Source organism: Spinacia oleracea, chromosome 5, assembly GCF_020520425.1.
Source record: "Spinacia oleracea cultivar Varoflay chromosome 5, BTI_SOV_V1, whole genome shotgun sequence".
NCBI classification, from domain to species: domain Eukaryota; kingdom Viridiplantae; phylum Streptophyta; class Magnoliopsida; order Caryophyllales; family Amaranthaceae; genus Spinacia; species Spinacia oleracea.
The window spans coordinates 46,184,624-46,206,173 of NC_079491.1; the positions used below are offsets into that span (position 1 = coordinate 46,184,624).

Below are 21,550 nucleotides of genomic sequence, written 5' to 3' on the forward strand. Positions count from 1 at the left end.
TTTTTATTTCTACCAATGTGGGACATTTTCACAAAATGGTAAAATTCCTTTCTTTGCATTATTTCCAACATGTCCTACCATTTTGGAGCTCACCTCGTACGTCATATCCTAGTAGGTCTAGGATATACACTAAACACAAGGGAATTAATAATATATTCCCATCCTATTCATTAAGTATAATACATTAATACTACCTCCGTTTCAAAAAATCTTTACACTTACTATTTGCACGAACTCCGGTACAATATTTGACCGTTAATATATCCAATTATGTATGGCAAAAAATTATTAAAAATTGATATTTAAAAAATATATTTTGAGAAAAATCTAACAAGATATCTCATGATAATTTTTTATTGATATAATAGTGAGAATTTGGGATCCAAGTTTTGATTGTTGGACACATTTTTCAAAGAGTAAAGAACATAATGAAACGGAGAAACAGAGGTAGTATGTGTTCCGGTGTCGTAAAGATGGAAACAATGGGCTTCGAATGAAGGCCCTTTCGTATGTGTTGAAGATCTTGCTTGCTTGAATGAGTCGAGTCCGAATTCACCTGCACAAGAGTAAAGTCACTAGCCTCGGGGGTGTTTCCGAGGAAAGCCCCTCCGATGCCTAAGTAAGAACGATGCTCGGATTCTAGAGAGAAGTTCTCTAGAAGAGTAGTCTTAAGGCGATAAATTGGACGTACCTTGAGGTGTGAGCCTTGGTGGCCTATTTATAGTGTTTGCATAATAAATGCCCATAGGTCATTTATTGCTATTGGGCCTTGGGCCTTAATGGATGGCTGAATAGCCATAGTGGTAAGGTTTGATGTTGTTGTTTAGAGCCATTGGGCTTTGGACTTAGTGGCCCAATTGAATATCAATTAGGAGCCCAAACAACATGCCCCCCAGACCCGGTCCATTTAGAATTAAATGGGTGGGTTTCCAGTTGTCAGAAGTCCAAAAGTTCCCTCTCTTTTTTTAAAAAGGGATGATTTGCATTGATGACAAGTGTTGGGACTTGTATTGTGTCGTGGAGATCGTGGGTTTGAAAAGAAGTTGGTGCGCCTCTTTTTTTCTATAAATACTGGGCGCTTAGCTCTCTTCAAACTTTTACTTTCTCTCTCTTTCAAACACATTTCCTCTCTTTTTCTAGCGATCGCAGTTTTCGGGTTTCTTCAGATCTACGGAATTTGGTCAGTTCTGGACTTCGGGAACTTGTGTCGTTCGCTTTATCGGCGAATTCCGCTTCGGAGAAAGGTAACTTGTTTCTGAATTTTCCTTACTTTTTCGCTCTTTCCTCTACTCCTCAATCTAAACCCTAGACCGAGAATTCGCGACCATGGCGAAGAATAGGGGAAAAAGTAAGTTCGTCGTTGGTTCTTCTAGTGAGAGGGAGGATGTGCCCTCGGGAAGGGTACATAAGAATTCAAGGGGTGGACCCTCGGAGAGGCCGGTGGAGAAATGTTCGACTGGTTGGGATGCTTCCAAAGATGGTGCTGTTGGCGGGTCTGGTGTGTCTGAACGTGCTACTTCTGGTAAGAAAGCTGGTTCTTCGGGTGTACGCCGTCCTTACCCTGAGTTTCCAGTTCATTGGACTGAAGCTGATCCGAAGGGCAAGTATGCCCCGATCTTGCATGAGACCACCAAGATTGATGGTCCGTTGGAAAAATCGGTCAATGGTGACTGGTTGGTGGAGGCGAAGCTGGGGAACTACCATAGGAGGGCCGAGGAGCTATACGGAATCCAGCACGCTTTGGGGTACTGGTGTGAGCTTCCCGATCAGGAGCGTCCTCGGGTGACTCATCCGCCGAGGGGGTTCATCTCTGTGTACACTCATCACTTGGAGAACGGTCTCCGTTTTCCCTTGGATCCATTCATTTCCGAGCTCCTGGTGTTGTACAACATCATTTTGGCCCAACTTACACCCAAATCTATGAGGCACATCATCCTGATTTAGAAGGGTGTGCGACTTCGTCAACTTTCCCTGCTCTGTCGCCGTTTTTCGGGATCTCCACGATCTGTCTTTCAACCATGCTTCCAAGGGTGATGGGTATGGTTGATGGACCATCATCAACAAAAAGTCCCGAAGGAGAGGGGAGCCGAACTATATTACGGCATACCCTTACCTTAGTTCTGACCATCATTGGAAGACGGAGTGGTTGCTTGTTCGCGTGTCGACGGATCCGAAGCACCCTAATTTTTATCGCCCTCCAAAGTGGTTTGTGACTCCTGATCCTGATATGGGGGGCGTGGCTGCTCCGGATCGGAACCATCACCACTACGTGGATCTCCTCCAGTGGTTCTTGGCTCGGGAGGATAATTATAAACTGCCGTCTAGCTGGCTCCCGAACCTCAACTACATCTTGCGGGAGGACATTCTTGCTGTCGCCGGTCTCAGCAGGATTTTTGACAGGGGTAGGTGTCTTTCGGCTGGGACCGTGTTTCAGTGAGTTTGTCCTCCTCTTTCTTCCCTCGTTTTACTGACTCGTTTTTGTGCTTTGTTTTTGCAGAGTACGGCTTTAGCTGCCTTGATCCTGCGATTTTGGGCATCTCTTTGGATCTGAAGACTATTCACGATTCGGCTCCTGATTACAAGTTCAGGAAAGAGAATCCTCGTAATCCTCGCTTGAAGGATTACGTGTTGTCTCCTTCGGGTGTTGCCCGGATATCCGAAGTTCGAGCTGATCCGTGGGATTCTGCCTCCTCTCCCGAAGCTGTTCCAGTGAAGGTCGTGCTTCCTGTTTTGAGGACAACTTCAGATCCGGTGAGTGTTTCTATAGGCTCGGTTTTATTTTGTCTTTTCTTTCTCTTTGGTTGGCCGTCGGCTAACGTCTTGGTCCTGGACCATCTTTCTAGGGTCCTGGGACTGACGCTGTGCCGCGTGCCGTTCCTTCGGTTTCATCTCCGGCTCGGATAGATATCTCTTTATCTAGGAACCGGGTACTTCACCTTTTTTCTTTATTTCCTCTTTTGTCTTCCTCTAAATTTATTGACCCTTGGTCTCCCTTTTTAGGATCAAAGCAAAAGGAAGGGTAGCACTCTTCTGAGGTCTTCCGCGCATCCGAAGAAGGCGAAGGTTTCTCAGTCCTCGGAGAAGGTATTTGCTCTGACTTGGGGGTTTTCTTGTAGTCCGTCTTTCCCTTTTTCGAAGCTGATCTTTGAACGCTTGTTTTGTAGGAAACGGTTTCGGAAGACATGCCTCCTCCCAAGAATCTTCTTCACTTCATGCCCTTGCCAGGGCAGAAGTTAAAGAGTGTGGTGGTTGCGGAACCGCCACCCGTGGATCAACCGTTGGCCGAGGAAGATACCATCCCCTCTCCGCTGAAGCCGTCTACTGCTTTAGGGATCGAGATCCAGGATATCACCAAGGTGATGGAGGCGATTGAAGCCGACTTTGTTCCTGGCTCGGATGCCCCTATCATGGCCGAGGAGAAGAAGGAATCTGCTGACGTTTCTCTCGAAAGAGAGAGAAGTCCAGATAAGGAGATGGTGGATCTCACAGGCCCCGATGTTGAGGTTCCCGAGGCTGAGAAGGATGTTCCCTCTGCTGAGGAGGAGCAGCCCGAACAGGGTCTGACGAGGAAGAGGCGCCACTCGACTTTGGGTTCTACTTCGACCTCGGCCCTGGATAGATTGATCCATGTTGACCCTTGCTCGGATGTTCCGCTGAAGCGGATCCCCGAGGAAGTAAGGGAGGCGATGGCTCGATATGCTAGGGCTCCGGTTTTGGGAGAGAATCCCATGGCTCACGTGGGATCTTTGGTGGGTCCCGAAGCTGCTCGGGAGAATCTTCTTCGGGCCAACCCGCAGTGGAGGGTTCCTGGAGCTGAAGAGAGGAACCCGGCTATGATGGCCCAGTACTACCTGAATGAGGTAAGTGTTGGATTTTCTCTTTGAGTTGTGTTTTTGTTTTATGTTTTTCCTACTTCTGCTCATCTTTCCTTCGCTCCAAGGCTGTTTTCTGGTCCTCGTTCGCTTCCGAGTGCAGCTCGGTTGAGGAGAGACAACTGAGGAGATATCAGGAGGCTTATGCTCGTGATATTCCTATCTTGGACCAGAAGGCTGGGCAGCTCTTCTCCGAGCTTGTGGAGGTCAAGCAGCTGTACCTTCAGTACAGTCGTGAGGCTAGAGCTTCTGCTGAGCAGATCGGGTCCGAAGTTGGAAAGCTCACCTTCCGAGTCGAAGAGGATGCTGAAAAAATAGCTTCCTTCGACAAGGAGAGGAAAGATATGGCCGCCAAGTTTGCGAGCGAACTTGAAGAAAAAGACAGACTTCTCAAGGAGATGACGTCCAACTTTGAGGCGGCCGTTAAGCAGAGCCAGGATGCGGAGGCGAGGCTTCAGCAGTTTGTCAAGCATCGGGAGATTATTCAGAACCAAGCTGACAAGGTGCCTGTTCTCCAGCTGAAGATCCGAGAGAAGGATGCGGCCATTCGGAAGTTGGAGCAAGAGCGAGTTGACCTCTACACCGCTGATCAGTGTAGAGAGCAGTATTGGAATGGCATCCTGGGTGCTCGGCGCATGTTTGCGAATCATATGCCTCATTTCCCTTGGAATGAGAAAGTTCCTCTCTGGATGCGGGCCCAGGATCACTTGGTGGAGTGCCAAGCTGATCGAGACGAAGCTGAAGCTGAACGCCAAGCTGCTCTTGCAGAGGCTCGGGCCCAGAAGGCGAATTCCGAAGGTGACACTACTGCTGGGGGTTCTTCGAAGGATGCTCCCCTAGGGGCTGCTCCTGAGACTCCCAAGAGTTAGGGATTCGGGCAGTCATCTTCTTCAGAGTCGGTCGGTTCCAGTTGAGGACTTCCGAATGTGTGCTTGCCTTTCCCCCTTTTGCCTCGGCGCTGCGTTGTACTTGTTTCTTTTTGCTTTCTTAGTACTTCGGTAGGCCGGTATTGTCTGTTGATGGCTGCCGATTTTAACTGTTTCATTTTGTTTTCAATTTTTGAGGGTCCTCGGGTATGTACCGAGCTGTTTGATGTATTTGTACTTCCCCCAAATATTGAATGAAAAATGAATGTTTGTTACTTGGCTGCCTCTTTTCAATTTTTTTGCACTTCCGAAGTTTTAAGTCTTTGAATCTGTAGATTTTCGAGCTCTTCTTTTTGTAGACTTGCTAAGAAACCCTTTGATTTTGCGAGTTCTTCAAATCCGTAGATCTGTTAAGAGACTCTTTAATTTTAAGAGTTCTTCAAATCCGTAGATCTGCTAAGAGACTCTTTAACTTTGCGAGTTCTTCAAATCCGTAGATCTGCTAAGAGACTCTTTAATTTTGCGAGTTCTTCAAATCCGTAGATCTGCTAAGAGACTCTTTAATTTCCAGACTCTTCAAATCCGTCAATCTGCTCAGAGGTCTGGATTGTTCTTCCGATCTCTTGTGGTTCGGAAACATGGGCAAGAGATCGCTAGTCTGCCTCTTAGTTATGACTTTGGCGATCCGTGGATCTGAGCCGAAGTTTTATAACTTGATTCGAGCGACTGTTTGTTGCGAACAAGGTTTTTCTGGGTATCGCGAATCCGAGGATTCTGGACGATTCCCCGAAGTGTATGATTTGGTCATTTCTTGCATTTTATCAAGGAATGGGCAAAGTCAACCTGCTTTTAGTCTCGGATTGATCAGATCCGAGGCTGCATGTATATATAAAGGGACAATGAATTTGAAATATAGAGATAGGTTTAATGAAACACATGGTGCCAAACGGCTTTCCTCTTCTCATTAAACAACTTACTTGGTTTACAGACAGAGATCATACAAAATATTTCTTGAGAACATCGGTATTCCAATGGTTCTTCAAGATTGTTCCATCTAACTGTTTCAGCATAAACGTGCCTGGCCTTTTTTCGGAATGGATGATGTATGGTCCTTCCCAGGTGGCTGAGAGTTTGCCATGGATCCGTCCTTTCTGAACCGAGGCGGCGTTTCTGAGTACTAGATCACCGACTTTTAGGGGTCTGGCGTTGACTCTTCGATTGTAATGCTTGTTGACCCTCTGCAAATAAGCTGCGTTGAGTGTCCTCGCATCGTTCCGAGCTTCGTCTAGTAGGTCGAGAGCTTCGGACAGAAGTTGGTTGTTGCTTTCTCCTTGGAGTCCATCATACCTGTTGTATGCCTGGATCCTCAAGCTTTCTGTTCCGATTTCCACAGGGATGACAGCTTCGGATCCGTATACAAGGTGGAACGGTGTTTGCCCAGTAGCTTCTTTCTCGGTGGTCCGAAGGGACCATAGCGTTCCGGGTAGCTCTTCTAACCACTTGTTTTTGTTATCCTCGACTCTTTTCTTGAGTGCGTTGAGGATGAGTTTGTTAGCAGCTTCGGCTTGCCCGTTGCTTTGTGGGTGGAAAACTGCCGAGTAAGCTAGGTGTATGCCGAACTGGTTGCACCACTTTTGTAGCGGGGTGTTGTCGAACTGTTTCCCGTGGTCGAAGACCATCAGTCTTGGTATGACGAACCTTGTGATGATGTTCTGCCATATGAACTTGCGGACCTGAGGTTCGGTGATGGAGGAGACAGCTTCAGCTTCGATCCATTTGCTAAAATAGTCGACTCCTACAATCAACCACTTCTTCTGGTTCGTAGCTGAGGGGAAGGGACCAATGATGTCTAACCCCCACTGTGCGAATGGTAAGGGATACAGTGTTGATTGTAAGGTTTGAGCTGGTTGATGCATAGCTGGTGCGAACTTTTGGCATTTCTCGCATTTCGTTGCCATCTGCTTTGCCTCGGAAACCATAGTGGGCCACCAGTATCCAGCCCGAAAGGCTTTGTGTGCCAATGTCCTGCCTCCGATGTGGTTTCCGCATATCCCGAGGTGGATTTCTCTTAGGATATAGTCAGCGTCTGTTGGACCCACATATTTTAGCAGTGGAGCGGGGAATGATTTCCTCATGAGCTCTCCTTCGGCGCTGATGATGAACCACTGGTTGAATCTTTTCAGCTTTCTCGCCTGTAGCTTATCTTCTGGAAGTTCTCCCCTTTCTTTGTATGCAATTACTGCGTCCATCCAGCTGGGTTCGGTACGTAAACTGCATATTGTGGTGGGTAGCAAGTCAATGCTTCTCTCTTGGTGAACTTCCACGTGGACCGACCTGTTTAGGTCGATGAGTGTTGAGCTTGCGAGTTTTGACAGTGCGTCTGCTTGCGTGTTTTGTCCTCGGGGGATGAGAATGACTTCAAAGGATCTTAACTTTGACGTTAAGGATTTAATTTTTGCTAAGTAAGCTGTCATGCTGGGCCACTTGGCCTCATACTCCCCTCGGATCTGGTTGGCTACAAGCTGGGAATCAGTTTTGAGGCAAACATGCTCGGCCTCCAGGGATAAGCAAAGCTCTATCCCTGCGATTGCGGCCTCATATTCGGCCTCGTTGTTAGTTGCTTTGAATCCGAACTTCAATGCATACTCTATGCTTTTCCCCGTTGGGGGGATTAGTACAACTCCTGCTCCTGAGCCGTTTACTGTGGAAGATCCGTCAGTGAAGACCTCCCAAGTGCTTTTCGTATCATCCAGCATTTCCTGGTATGAGCACTCGGCCAAGAAGTCTGCCAACGCCTGTGCTTTGATGGCGGTCCTCGGCTGATATTTGATGCCGAACTCTGATAGTTCGAAGGCCCAGGCAGCCAATCTTCCTGACCTCTCTATTTTGTCGAGTACTTTCTCGAGCGGTTGGTCAGTTAGTACTGTGATCTGGTGGGAGTCGAAGTATGGCCTCAGTTTTCGTGCAGCTACCACCACTGCATATGCAACTTTCTCGATGAGCGGGTACCGAGTTTCGGCCCCTGTGGGTGTTCGGCTGGTGAAGTAGATTAGCTGTTGCTTCTTCTCTTCTTCCCGAAGAAGCACTGCGCTGACGGTTCCAGGGCTGACTGCGACATATAGGTACAGGGTTTCCCCCTCCTTTGGTCTGGCCAGTGTCGGCAGTTGAGCTAGGTGGGCTCTGAGTTGCTGAAAACCCTCTTTTTGCTCCAGCTCCCATATCAGTTCGGGATCCACCTTCCTCGGGACCCCCTTTTTCTTGACTGGTTCTGCTTCTCCCCCGGGGAGGCTCTTTGGTTTTAGTGCTTTGAAGAAAGGGGCTCCCTTGTCCGAGGCTTTTGATATGAACCTTGTTAGTGCGGCTAACCTGCCGGTTAGCCTCTGCACGTCTCTCTTGGTCCTCGGCTCGGGTAAATCCAACGCCGCTTGGACTTTGTCCGGGTTCGCATCGATTCCTCTTTCGCTCACCATGAATCCGAGGAACTTCCCTGACTTCACCCCGAAGACACATTTTTTTGGGTTCAGCTTCATGCTGTATTTCCTCAGATTTCCGAAGGTCTCTGCCAAGTCTTTGACATGGTCTTCCTCCTTGATGCTTTTTACGATGGAGTCATCCACATAGACCTCGACATTCCTCCCTTTCTGGTCGGCGAAGACGTGATCAACTAGCCTCTGGTAGGTAGCGCCGGCATTTTTCAAGCCGAAGGGCATCATTTTGTAGTTGAACACTCCTGCGCTCGTGATGAGTGTTGTCTTTGCCCTGTCGTCGGGGTGCATGAACACTTGATGGTAGCCTGAAAAGGCATCCATGAAGCTGAGCAGTGCATGGCCGCTGGTGGAGTCAACCAATTGATCTATCCTTGGCAGGGGATAGCAGTCTTTGGGGCAGGCTCGGTTCTGATCTGTGAAATCCACGCACATTCGCCAAGAGCCGTTCGCTTTCTTGACCATCACCACGTTGGCCAACCATTTTGGGTACATGGATGGCTCGATGAATCCGGCTTCCTGCAACTTTTTCACCTCTTCGGCGATGGCTCTGTTTTTCTCCGAGGAGTAATTCCTCTTCTTTTGTTTGATTGGCCGAGCTTCAGCGTTGACGTCCAGCTTGTGACAAATCAGCTTCGGATTTATCCCTGGCATATCTGCTGCTGACCATGCAAAAATGTCTTTGTGATCCCTGAGCAGTTGGATCAAAAATTCGTCCCGAAGGGTTTTTGCTGCTTGGCCTTCGCCCACTGTGACTGGCAGGGTGATCTTTCCTCGAGGGATAGCTGCGGATCCGTTGAATCCGATCAGGGGGTAACTGACTTTCGTCAATGCTTCCTCTGACTCTTCGAGGATCAGTTGCTCGAAGCAGTTTCTGAAGATGATGTTGACGGCACTTCCTCCGTCGACCAACACTCGGTGTACGTTCTGGTTATTGAGGTCCTTGGAAATGACTAGAGGGTCGTCATGTGTGTACTGGACTCCGAAGCAATCATCGGCAGTGAAGGTCATGTTCGGGGGGTGTGGTTGGTTGTCTCCCACTGCGCTGAAGTTGACTCGATGGGTGAGAGCTCTTAGGTGTTTCTTGCTGGCCTGGCCAGACTTCTGTCCCCCGAACACCACTAGGATGTCATTCTTCTTGTGCCCTGTTACTTCGTAGACCATTTTCTGGGGTTGCTCGTGTTGTTTGCCACTTGCGGCCTTTTCTTTTTCCTCCCTTCGGTCTAACAAGTATTGTTTCAGGTAACCTCGGCGAACGAGGTCCTCAATGTTGTCTTTCAGCGAGTTGCATTCTTCGGTGTGGTGACCGAAGTCATCATGAAACTCGCACCATTTGTTCTTGTTTCTCCGAGCTGGGTTGGACTTGAGCTTCCCAGGTAGTTTCCACTTTTCATCATTTCTGTTGAGGCTAAAGATTTCCTTTCGGGGCAGAGTTAGTGGAGTGTAGTTAGTGTATTTGGGTTGAAGTTCACCCCTTCTCCCGTCTTTCTTCAGGCTCATCTCTCTAGCTCCTACTTTCTCCTTCCCTTTCCTTGAGCCGCCCTCGGGCTTGCTCTGGGCATTTTTTGTGTCTCTCGGATCCGACGATCCTTTCAACCTTGCAGCGGCTTTGTTGAACTCTTCGGTTCTGATGAACGCATCAGCCATTTGGAGCACGTCGGCTATTTTGGAGGGGTTTTTCATCGAGAGCTTGTCACGGAATTTCCCTTCCTGGAGCGCGTGCTTCAAGGCGAAGATGGCCACGTCTGGCTGCAAGTTTGGTATGTTTGTTGATTCCTTCATGAATCTGGCCATGAACTCTCTTAGACTTTCGTCTCTTTCTTGTTGGATTGAGGTCAGTTCTGCTGTGGTTCGCTCGGGGCGATTGTTGCTCACGAACTGTGTGCAGAATCTCTTTTTCAGCTTCTTCCAGCTTTTGATCGATCCCTTCGGCAGTGATCTAAACCACTCTCCCGCCACTCCGGTTAGCGTGGTTGGGAAATATTTACACCAACATGCTTCGGAGTAGGGGCTCAAGAACATTTGCTGTTCGTAGGAGATGACGTGATCCCTCGGATCTATGATTCCGCTATATGTCAGGTGTGCTGGCAGTCTCACCTTCGGTATTTCTTCCATGATCAACTCGTCCGAGAAAGGGGGTGACGTGGGAGTCATGATTCTTTTCCCGAGTCTAGCCCTGATGCCTTCGTTCGCCGAGGTTCTGTGATTAGAACGTTCGGGCGTACGAAGGGGGCTAGGGGTTCGATCATGCCTCCTGTCTCTTCTTCTTTCTCGGCTACTGACCTCGGGTCGTTCGCCAGATCTGCTTGATTCGCCTACCCCGAGTCTCGTATGGATCGAGGGTCTTAACCTTGAGTGGACCGAGGGCCTCAACCTGCTGAGCACCGAGCTTCGGATCCGAGTGTTATGAGTAGTCGATTCGCTTTGGAGAGCTGTTGGAGTAGGCGATGGTCTTGCGAACCAATCTGGTTGTTGTTGTGCCCTTTTATGGGTGTCCCACGTGCTTTCCATCCATCTCGACGTCAGGTGTGTTCCTGTCGAGGGAAGGAGCTCTCGTTCGGGTCTGGACACTTCTACACTGGGCGGCTCGTTCAGCCTTCGCCTGGTCCTCCTCTCTTCTCTGCGGTCTTTTGCCAATCCTTGCTGCTTCTCATTGAAGAGGAAGTTTTGCATGATGGTCATGGCCTCAGTGAGCTCTTCCCTAGTTGGAATCGGAGGTCCTGCGTTTGTGGCGGTCGTAGCTCTGCTTGGATGTGACCTCGCCACCGATTGAGGGTGCTCCTCTTCGTCAGATTCCGAATCTGACCGCACTATCATATCGTCATCATTGTTGTTGATAACATCATTAACCATTTTGCAGAAAGAGGTGGTTAATGTCTTTCAAAAGCTTTGAAGTATTCTTCCCCACAGACGGCGCCAAATTGTTCCGGTGTTGTAAAGATGGAAACAATGGGCTTCGAATGAAGGCCCTTTCGTATGTGTTGAAGATCTTGCTTGCTTGAATGAGTTGAGTCCGAATTCACCTGCACAAGAGTAAAGTCACTAGCCTCGGGGGTGTTTCCGAGGAAAGCCCCTCCGATGCCTAAGTAAGAACGATGCTCGGATTCTAGAGAGAAGTTCTCTAGAAGAGTAGTCTTAAGGCGATAAATTGGACGTACCTTGAGGTGTGAGCCTTGGTGGCCTATTTATAGTGTTTGCATAATAAATGCCCATAGGTCATTTATTGCTATTGGGCCTTGGGCCTTAATGGATGGCTGAATAGCCATAGTGGTAAGGTTTGATGTTGTTGTTTAGAGCCATTGGGCTTTGGACTTAGTGGCCCAATTGAATATCAATTGGGAGCCCAAACAGTATGTATTATGATAAACACAATACCTAGATCTGTCTATTATCCTTAGCCATAGATTACAAGTCTTGAGTAAGTGACATTGTGAATCTAGCTCTCTATCGTTCTAAGCTAACGAACGTAAAGGAGAATACTTGAAGGGGAACGACAATTGGTGTCCTTGAGTTTTGGTAACCTGGTCGTGAGAAAACGGGAGTGCTTAATCTAGACTTTTACGTACTACATGAGATCTTTTATTGTTGATTTAATCCACACTTTGATTAGATCGCAGTAAATCCCAACTCATACCTAAGGTGAAAACTGAAGTTTTGCAGCTAGATATTCTATGCGTATTTAATCCTAACGCATATTTAATCATTCTAGTTAGATATTCTATACATGTTACAGAGAGAATTTTAATAATTCTAACAATAGAGTGCATTTATATCTAGTCAAAGATAATACACGAAAGTTTCTACTTAAATATTTTTCCAACATCATTTATTTTTTAAATAGACTTGGTCCACACTAAATTTATTATAAACCATACTCTAAATAAAGGTCAACAATTTATTTCTAATTTATTTTGGCATGTTTATTAGGATTATTTTGAAAAAAATTTATCAAATTCGTGTCTTTGATACATGTTATGCTTGAATAATCTGATTTAAATCACAATTCACTTTTAAAAACATAGGGTTACTATGATTCAAAAATTGGTTACTATACCTAAGAATTTTAGTGTTTAATTTATTATAGCCACTATATGAGCAATACAGGTCTCTATGTGTGTAAAAATATGTTAGAGCAAACTATTATTTTGGGTCCACACTAATATTATTGTGGATAAAGTCCAAGCAAGAATAATCCCTTCTACTCTCCTAGCATATCGTTTTATCCTTATTTAATTGTCATACCTTGTATGATACTCCAACTGTCCCTAAAAGATTGTCTCATATCACTTTTCACGATCTCTAAAACACAAATTAAAACGTAAATATATCTAATTACACACGTGTAAAAATTATAAAAACTTGATATTTCGAAAATATACATTGAAACGAATCTAACAAGTCCAAACATATATGACTATATTATTTCTTATACGCTAATGATAATTCATAGTCAAAGTTTTCTAAGTTTGACACAAAAAGTTACACTAGACAATCTTTTAGAGACGGAGGAAATAGTATGCAAGGTGGGTAGAAAATGGGTAACATGGCATATGATAGTTGGCAATTAAGTAAGTGTCGGCGGTAATCTACAAAAATGATAGATTTAAATTTGTAAAATTTCTTATCTATTGAATCTCTTAACAAAACTTCTGAGATAATATTTTTAATTTTTCCTTTTTCATAAACTTATTTTTTCAAGTCATGAAATACACGTGTTCCCTCTGTAATATTTTAATAGTTACATGATAACCTGCACAAATTTAAGGAAGTTTGAATTCGATATAATATTAATATAAATGCGGTGGTTGACAATTAAAAAATTAGAAAAAATCTAGCGGGTTGTAAAAGTTACCAACAATGTGAATTTATTTTTAATTTAAGTGGGTCAATAGGAAAGTAGAAAATAATAAACAACTAGTGGGTTAAAGGCACGGGCGACGCTCCTTAGTGTTGGATATAATTTGAGTTTCTTTTACTCATTATAAATTCACTTATAAATTTATTTATATACTTCGTATGCAGTTTGAGAATACTACTTCGTATGAATTTCATTATGTATATGCAGTTTAAGAATAAAATTGGTTAACCAACAACCGATAAACTAAATTTTTGAGTAATTTACATTATTTGATCGAGTAAAAATATATTTTCTATACTACTTTACTTATAATTTATAAGAAATATTTTTCAGTTACATTTGTATATTGAGTTACAAAGGCAAAATACATTTTGGAGGAAATAAACACATTTGATTAGCTAAAAAAAACGCAACAATATTTTTTTTCTATTCTTTTCTCATTTAATTTATTAGCTTTATGTTTGATCTAATGAATAAAATGAAGAACAAATTTTTATTATAAATTGTTATTCAAATACATAAATTTGGACATTAAAAAATTATACATATATAAGGACGAATTTTCTCATAAGTTATATTGTGAGAGTGATGGATAAAATTTTGTATTAACGTATGAAAGGTCATGAGTTCGAAGATGGATAATAATATTTTTTTGTGAGGATATGATAAACAATAATGTGTACGTATGTCATGGTGCGGCGACCCATCTCTCTTCCCAACTTATCGCGACACGTGGAGAGATTACGTAGATTGTCTTGGAGTTTTAATTATAGGTATATATTGTGAAGTGGAGGGTAAAAGTCACCAAATAATGGAATTGTATCTCCTAAAATAATTTGGCCGAAAACAGTAATTATAACTTCTATATAAATACGAAGGGAGTAATAATTAAGAGCAATAGCACTATGAGGTTTTTTAAGAGGTTTGTTTTATGTTTCTGAGGTTTGTATAAAAACCCTACTATTGCTAGCCTGAGTTTTTCATAAAGGAAATACAACTTATTGTATCTCATAAAGTTAAAAACAAATATATATTATTAACAATATATTTAGTTTTTGTGTGAGTTCAATGATATAGAAGTCCCGACATAAATTTTAAATAGGTTTGTTAGAAGTGAAGGTTATAAAAATGATGATGTGGCATAAAATAAACATTGTTCACGTTTTCTATATTGCTATTGCTCTATGAATTGAAACTTTAAGTATACCAATCTAATATATATATATATATATATATATATATATATATATATATATATATATATATATATAAAGGAGGCATATTTGTTGAAATATTAGAGCGCCACCTGGGATTACTAATGGTTTCAGCCAATGAAAAATAAGATTTCTAATTTATTTTCGAATTAAAAAAATCGATTGCCACGTAGATAATTAATTAGGTGCCACGTAGATATTTTAATTAATTAATTACTAATATATACAACTCCATCTAAAATCAAACTCTAATAATTAAAAAATAAAGTTAAAATAAAATTCTAATGGTTTCGGCCAATGAAAAATAAGATTTCTAATTTATTTTTGAATTAAAAAAATCGATTACCACGTAAATATTTTAATTAATTAATTACTAATATATACAACTGCATCTAAAATCAAACTCTAATAATTAAAAATAAAGTTAAAATAAAATTCATCCAAAATCAAACACTAATCTAAAATAAAATAAATAAATTCAATTTAAAATCAAACATTAATCCAATATTAGAGCGCCACATAGAAATTCTAATGGTATCGGCCAATGAAAAATAACATTTTAAAATAAATTTTGAATTAAAAAATTTGAGTGCCACGTAGATAAATAGTCAAGTGCCACGTAGGTATTTTTATTAATTAATTATTAATATTACGCATATATATTTCATCCAAAAACAAACACTCTCATAATTTTTTAAAAAAATCTAAAATGAAATTCAATGCAAAATAAAAAATTAATATAATCTAATATATAAATTGGTATATACATAGGAGTTTTATTTAAACATAATAATTTAATAGAACCCTGCATCGCACGGGCAAAAATCTAGTTTTAACTAAAAGACAAACATTATCTTATACTTCCAATGCACAACTTTGATCATTTATATCTTAAATTCTCTTTATGCAAAAAATTATAAAAAGTTGATATTTTGAAAATACACATTGAGACGAATTTAACAAGATCCACATGACTATGTTTTATCTTATATAAAAAACGCTACGAATAGTCAAAGTAGATTATATGAATAGTGGCAAAAGTCCAAACGTTGCGAGTATTATAAGACGGAGGAAGTACTTCGTGTGTATATATATATATATATATATACTAAAGCGCAGTTTTTTCCCCTCCAAACGTTACCCATATTTTTTTAATATATATTTTAATTTAATTCTCTTTTAGAAATTAAGTACAACCACTCATTTATTTTTTTTGAAAAAAATAATAATTGTAAACTATTTAATGTGGAGTAAATTACGAAGATGGTCCCTTTTATTTTATTGCGTCTAAATACAACTCATTTTTTTAGTTGTTGGCATTATAAATTATTAACTAATCTCCACTTTGAAATTACCTATTGCTACTCATATTAATGTAACATTTGAATGAACTAACTGATAATTGTTTTAATGAAACCATGCATTGCATGGGTGCTAACTAGTGTTTTTCTAAAATATACTTCTACCATTTTATTTTTACTTGCACCATTTTTCTTTTATAGAATTTTCATATTAGTTGCACCATTTTTTCTTTTATTGTATAATTTCACATGCTTTATGGTGTGTTCAAACACTAAATACCCACTTTACCCTTACTCACAATCTTATTTATCATTGTTACCACTACAAGAAAGCGCTTGATTACCGACTAAATTTACCGACCGCCAGAAAAGTAGTTGGTAAAACAAAATTTACCGACCACTTTGGAAGCGGTCGTTAATTTACCGACCGGTTTAGAAGCAGTCGTTATTTTTTACATTTACTGACCGCCTCTACAGCAGTCGCTAAATTAACGACTTCTCCCCCATGTGTCCCGACTAAATAGCAGTCGGTAAAAATCCGACTATTTCCAAAATAAATTTAACATTTTAGCAACCGCCCAAGCAGTCGGTGAAAAGTAATTTACCGACCGTAGACTAGGTAGTCGTTAAAAAATTATTTACCGACTGCTTGAACGGTCGCTAAAAAACCTATTTACCGACCGCACATAAGGCAGTCGGTAAAAATCATTTACCGACCACAATAACAGTCGGTAAAAAAAGTTGTTTTTCTGAGAATATGTAACTTACTACTCTCGTGTTAAAACCCTAAGAAATCCCATCCTCTCCGCCTCTTTATCCCTATTTCTCTCACAAGCTCCTCTTTCTCTCACCAGGAAACCTCCCCCTTCATCTCCCCCACTCTTTTTCCTACTAAAAATTCAACACAATAACATCAAACTTTGGTGTTTTATATCGATTTGCCTACCTTTAGTATCAACCCCAACCATCGATCTCCGCCTCCTCTCTTAATCAAACCTCTCTGCCCTTTACCTTCGACCTCCGCCTCCGCGTTGCGGCGGCCCTGTAATCCCCAAAAATTATCGTTCTATCTACCAAATCACATGTGGAAGAATGGAGGATCCCGACTTGCATTTCCATCTCCGACAAAATATCACTGAAAAAGGTTGGTTTTTAGGTTTTAGTCAAAGAATGGAGGATCCCGATTGATGTTTTATGGTGAAAAAGATTTGGATTTCTGATAAAGAATCCAAGATTGATGTTTTTTGGTGAAAAATCCAAGAATAGTGGTTTTTGTACATGATTTTCATGTTTTAGTTGTAGATCTAGATTTTTTAAGATTATTCTTGATATTAGTCTTAATTTTTGGGTGGTTATTTTTTTGCATCCTTGTAATTAATTTTATTCAGATATATAAATCTATTTTTTGGATTGGATTTATTTAAGCACTCTCTTTATAAATTGTTATTTTATCTCTATATGTGTATGTTGGTAATTAATTCATACCATTTTCTTTGTTCTGTGTAATTGTTCTTAATTAAGAGTTGGGTTATTGTTTTGGGAATTAATTTATCCCCAATTGTGAATCTTGGATTTGGATATTGAAGACCATTGAAGCACGCCAACTCAAATGATTTTGCTTTAAAGAAATCAAAACCATTCGCTGGTTTTCTTTCCAGTTGGATGGTTTTGATTTTTATTTTTATTTTTTTAATTAACTTTACCGTCTGCCAAAGCGGTCGGAAATTTACTAATTTACCGACCAACTAAGCAGTCGGTAATTTACCGACTGCTTAGTTGGTCGGTAAATTAGTAAATTTCCGACCGCTAACTACTAACGCAGTCGTTAAATTAGCGACTGCAATGGCAGTCGCTAAATTAAATTACCGACTGTAACGGCAGTCGATAAAATACCAACTCCTAAGCAGTCGCTATTTCAGACGGTAAAGTTTAGCGACCGCTTTACAGTCGGAGTTTTCTTAATTACCGTCCAGGTGAACACTGACCGCCCTTTTACGACTGTTGGCGGTCGCTAAAACATTTACCAACCGTATTTCGTGTTTTACCAACTACTTTTGGCGGTCGAAAATTAATCAATTTCTTGTAGTGTACCTAACGTGCCCCTTCTCTTTTGTTTGTTATCATATGGGCAATTTTGATATTTACAATTTTTCTTAATCTTTGTGTCCAACCCAAATGGTACAAGTAAAGAAAATTTGAGGAAATATTTAATTTCATTTATCATATGCTTATTTAAATTGTACTCCATCTGTTTCATATTTTCTCCCTTTTGCATTATGTGCGGTCTCCAATGCACTCCTTTGACCACGAATATCTCTAAATATGTATTAGTAAAATTTATATAGTTTGATATTTAAAACAATTTGTATTGAAGTGAGTCCAATGACATCCAACAATATACATAGTAATAATTTATTTAATACTTCCTCCTTTTCTAGTTGCATAATTTTCCTTTTTTGCAAGTTTCATTTAATTTAGTTGCACCATTTTCTTTTATGGTGCATTCGATCATATGCTTTTGAACAAACCAAATACCTATTTTACTGTTTACATATTTTACATTTGCCATTAGTTCCTAACGTGTTCTACCTAATTGTTTTATTATGACATAGGCATTTTTTATATTAATCCATTTCTTATGTTTGTGCCCAACATAAATGGTGCAAGTCAAAAAAATGGATAGAATATGTTAAATATAAATTACGGTCAATGTTATATAAAAAAAATTGAACACATGAATAGTAAAAGGAAACTTTATGTAAGGGAGGGAGTACTTAATTTCCTTTGCTCAATCTTTTTATTTTTGACATAACTTTAGTCATTAGTTGGAAACATGAACATATTTTTTTTTGAGGGGAACATATGATTACTAATTTACTATGCATAAATTTAATCAGTCTTCAGGGCAAATTTTTTTTTTCCAGTATTCATCAAATGTTTAAAGTTTTTTTCGTCCTACTGCGAAATTCAAATGTTACATTATATATAAATCCTTTAAGTTTCACCAATCACATAATATTTAAATAAAAATAGAGAATGATTATATATTATAATAATATAAATAAATTAATAATTATTTGTTATTCAAAAGAAAATACGGAGTACGCTACAATTCAACAAATTAAATTTCCGATTTATAAATGATTTTAAAAAGAGCTCTACTTCTTTATTTTTTTTTGTATAGTTACAAAGAATTTCTCATCTTGCAACATATTTATTTAAATTGTTTATCCCCTCTAATAGAATAATGAGTTTATACAGCAGAAAAAGTTCCAGCAGCATATGGCACACCAGATTGAGGGATCCATTTATCACCATTAACAAACAACTTAGCTGGAGTAAAACCATCAGCTTGTTGTGCAGTCAAAGTCTTAAGCCCAGCCCATTTAACTCTCTTAGTTGTATCAGCACCTGTGCCCTTGTTTTGGTACTCGGCATAAAACAATGTGTCTAGTGCAAAGGTACCTCTCCATTCTGTCCATCCTTGAGGAGCTATGGAGTCATCAATATTAGAGTACATGAAGATGGTTCGAGAGTATTCCTTCCATGGACGTCCCAAGAAAGCTGGGAACTGATCTTTAACGGCCTTGTAGTCAGGCTCACCAGATACGGTACAACCTTCAAACACAAATGCTCCTGGTCCTTTCTCTTCAGTTCTTCCTTGGGCTGTTACCATGCATTGTTGGTCAGGTCCTGGCTTCCTTACGAACAACTTGCAGTTTTGGAACACAGCTTGTGCATCACCGAAGATGAAATCGATTGTTCCTGACACAGTGCAGTCCCTGTAGAATTGACGCCCTCTCACCGCGTACAATGTGTCTTGGTTTCCCACAATGTGACAGTTGTATAGGACGGCGAAATCACTCACCACCCTTAGGGCTACGGCTTGGTGTCCATCGGGTCCTGCAGTGTTCTCAAATGTTATGTCCCTAGCCATGAACCCATCTCCAACAGCACCTGTAAAATTCAAATATAAATAATACCAATTATATATTAGATAACCAAACACCAAAACGTACAGTACCTCTATAAAATCATATATTATATATTTATATGTGTATATACTTACCGACGGTGGAGGTCTTGAAAGTTTGAATACCATCAGCAAAGCTCTTGCTCCCGGTGATGATAGTCTTGGTAGGTCCATCACCGACCAAAACGACATTTGTATGCTTCTTCTCGATGAGTACATACTCCTTGTAAGTACCAGCCTTAATGTATATGATGAAGGGTGTAGGGTTGTTCAATGGAACCTTTCCTACGGCTTCTCCAATGGTCTTGTACTGCCCTGAACCATCCTGAGCAACAGTAGCGTCAGGCTTGATTTGAGAAACAGGGACATCCATGATTTTGCGTTTTGGGTCGTTGACCCAAGCTGGCATCTCACCAGCAACCCACACACCCTTTCCTTCCTTAAGGAGACGTCTGTTAGCAGCAGAAGCAGCACCACTACCAGCATTATTACCGAGTGCACTAAGGTCAAGCCCGGGAATGTCAAGGTATTGAAGCATAGACTTGGCCTCAGTGATGATGTTCAATGCATTGCTGCTAAGCTCACGTGACACATTGAAGAAGCTGCGCATCTTAGTGCCTGCATCAGTGGTACAATTCTCAAACGCCTCGAAACAAACTTCTTGATAAGTAATGGCACCGCCAATCCAAATCCTTAAATCCTCAAGGAAGTCATCCACATTTTCCATAGTGAAGGCACCCATAGAATCTATGGTTCTATCAAGATCATTAATGGCATAACCAACGACTTCCTTACATATCTCCAAACCCTCGGCGGCACGAGGATCATCCTTAGCAGCCTTGATAGTGTTGGATTTCTCCAATGCTTTGGTTATTTCATCCTTAGCCACCCTAAATGCTGCCTGGACCAGCTGCTTCGGGTCAGTGGTGTTACCTGCAGAATTTGTCAACGTGCTCTCACAAGCTTGCTTGTAACGTGTTGGTTGACAAATGCTTTGGACTGCCTTTGTACCAGAGGCAATCTTGTGATCATCGCCACCTTTTGGAGACGCTTTGTCGTTATCATTTTGCCCGAACTTAGACACACCAATTGTCACAGCCGCCACGCATGCCACCACACATATTGCCGAGATAGCTATAACAATAGGGCTCTTTGCCATTTTTTCAACTTTTTATTTTTTTTTCTTTTTGTTTTTTGTGTATTATTAGTAGAGCTGCTGGGGCTCAGATTATTATTTTTTTATTTCTTATTGAAATTTGAGGAAGCCCCAAGTAGGCTTTGAAATGATGATTGAGATTGATGAACGAAAAACTGTTTATATAGTGAGGAAAAAAGAAAATAAAGAATGATATAGCGCATCAATTGCATCCAATGCTAATATGTGGTGGACATTTTTCTAAAAATAAAGTGTTTTGAATCCTTTATTTACGCTAACTTATTTTGGGGTTGATTAACTTTTGGAGAATAAGAGGATTATATTTAATAAAGCGTTTATGATTCGTCAAATGCTCTTCAGAACAATGTTGATTTACTATATTTAGAAAAACACTATGTTTAGATTATTAAAGTATAATCAAATATTATTAAAAATGGTCATATATCACTTTGATAAATCAAAGTATAATTAAATTGCTATGCATTACATTCTTCTATTCTTCTATATTATTATTTTTCCGTTTTTTACTTGCACCATTTGATGTTTAACGTTTTCCAATACAAATTTTAGCTATTAATATTTCATTAGACTTTAGCTACAATTATAAAAGTTGATATTTTGAAAATATATTCCAATGATGAATATAACAAGATTTTACGTGACTCTATAATTCATTATGTGTAAATTACAAATTTTGATAAAAGAGAGTGTGTGAATAGTATAAGTAAAAAAAAAAAAAACAAGTGTTAATACTTATGCGTTTTTTCCATCTAATTAAAATTTATAACAAGAATGTTCGCTTAAAATTAGGCTCCCAATTTTTTA

The 21,550-nt window shown here is 40.7% G+C and overlaps 1 protein-coding gene across 1 annotated transcript; it reads right to left on the reverse strand.

Annotated features, from left to right (window-relative positions):
- Window positions 1-18,626: 18,626 nt before the first annotated feature.
- On the reverse strand, window positions 18,627-20,863 carry LOC110781344 (pectinesterase-like). The gene is made up of 2 exons (XM_021985548.2): window positions 19,666-20,863; window positions 18,627-19,553 (listed from the first exon to the last, which is right to left on the reverse strand). The coding sequence occupies exons 1-2, from the start codon at window positions 20,726-20,728 to the stop codon at window positions 18,850-18,852; spliced, it is 1,767 nt and encodes a 588-aa protein (XP_021841240.2). The 5' UTR covers window positions 20,729-20,863; the 3' UTR covers window positions 18,627-18,849.
- Window positions 20,864-21,550: the final 687 nt, after the last annotated feature.

Bases quoted from the DNA above. Each gene is read 5' to 3' on its own strand.
- LOC110781344 (XM_021985548.2), bottom strand. From the start codon at position 20,728: ATGGCAAAGAGCCCTATTGTTATAGCTATCTCGGCAATATGTGTGGTG. The intron at 19,554-19,665 runs GTAAGTATATAC...TGAATTTTACAG, and splicing joins TTTCAAGACCTCCACCGTCG to GTGCTGTTGGAGATGGGTTC.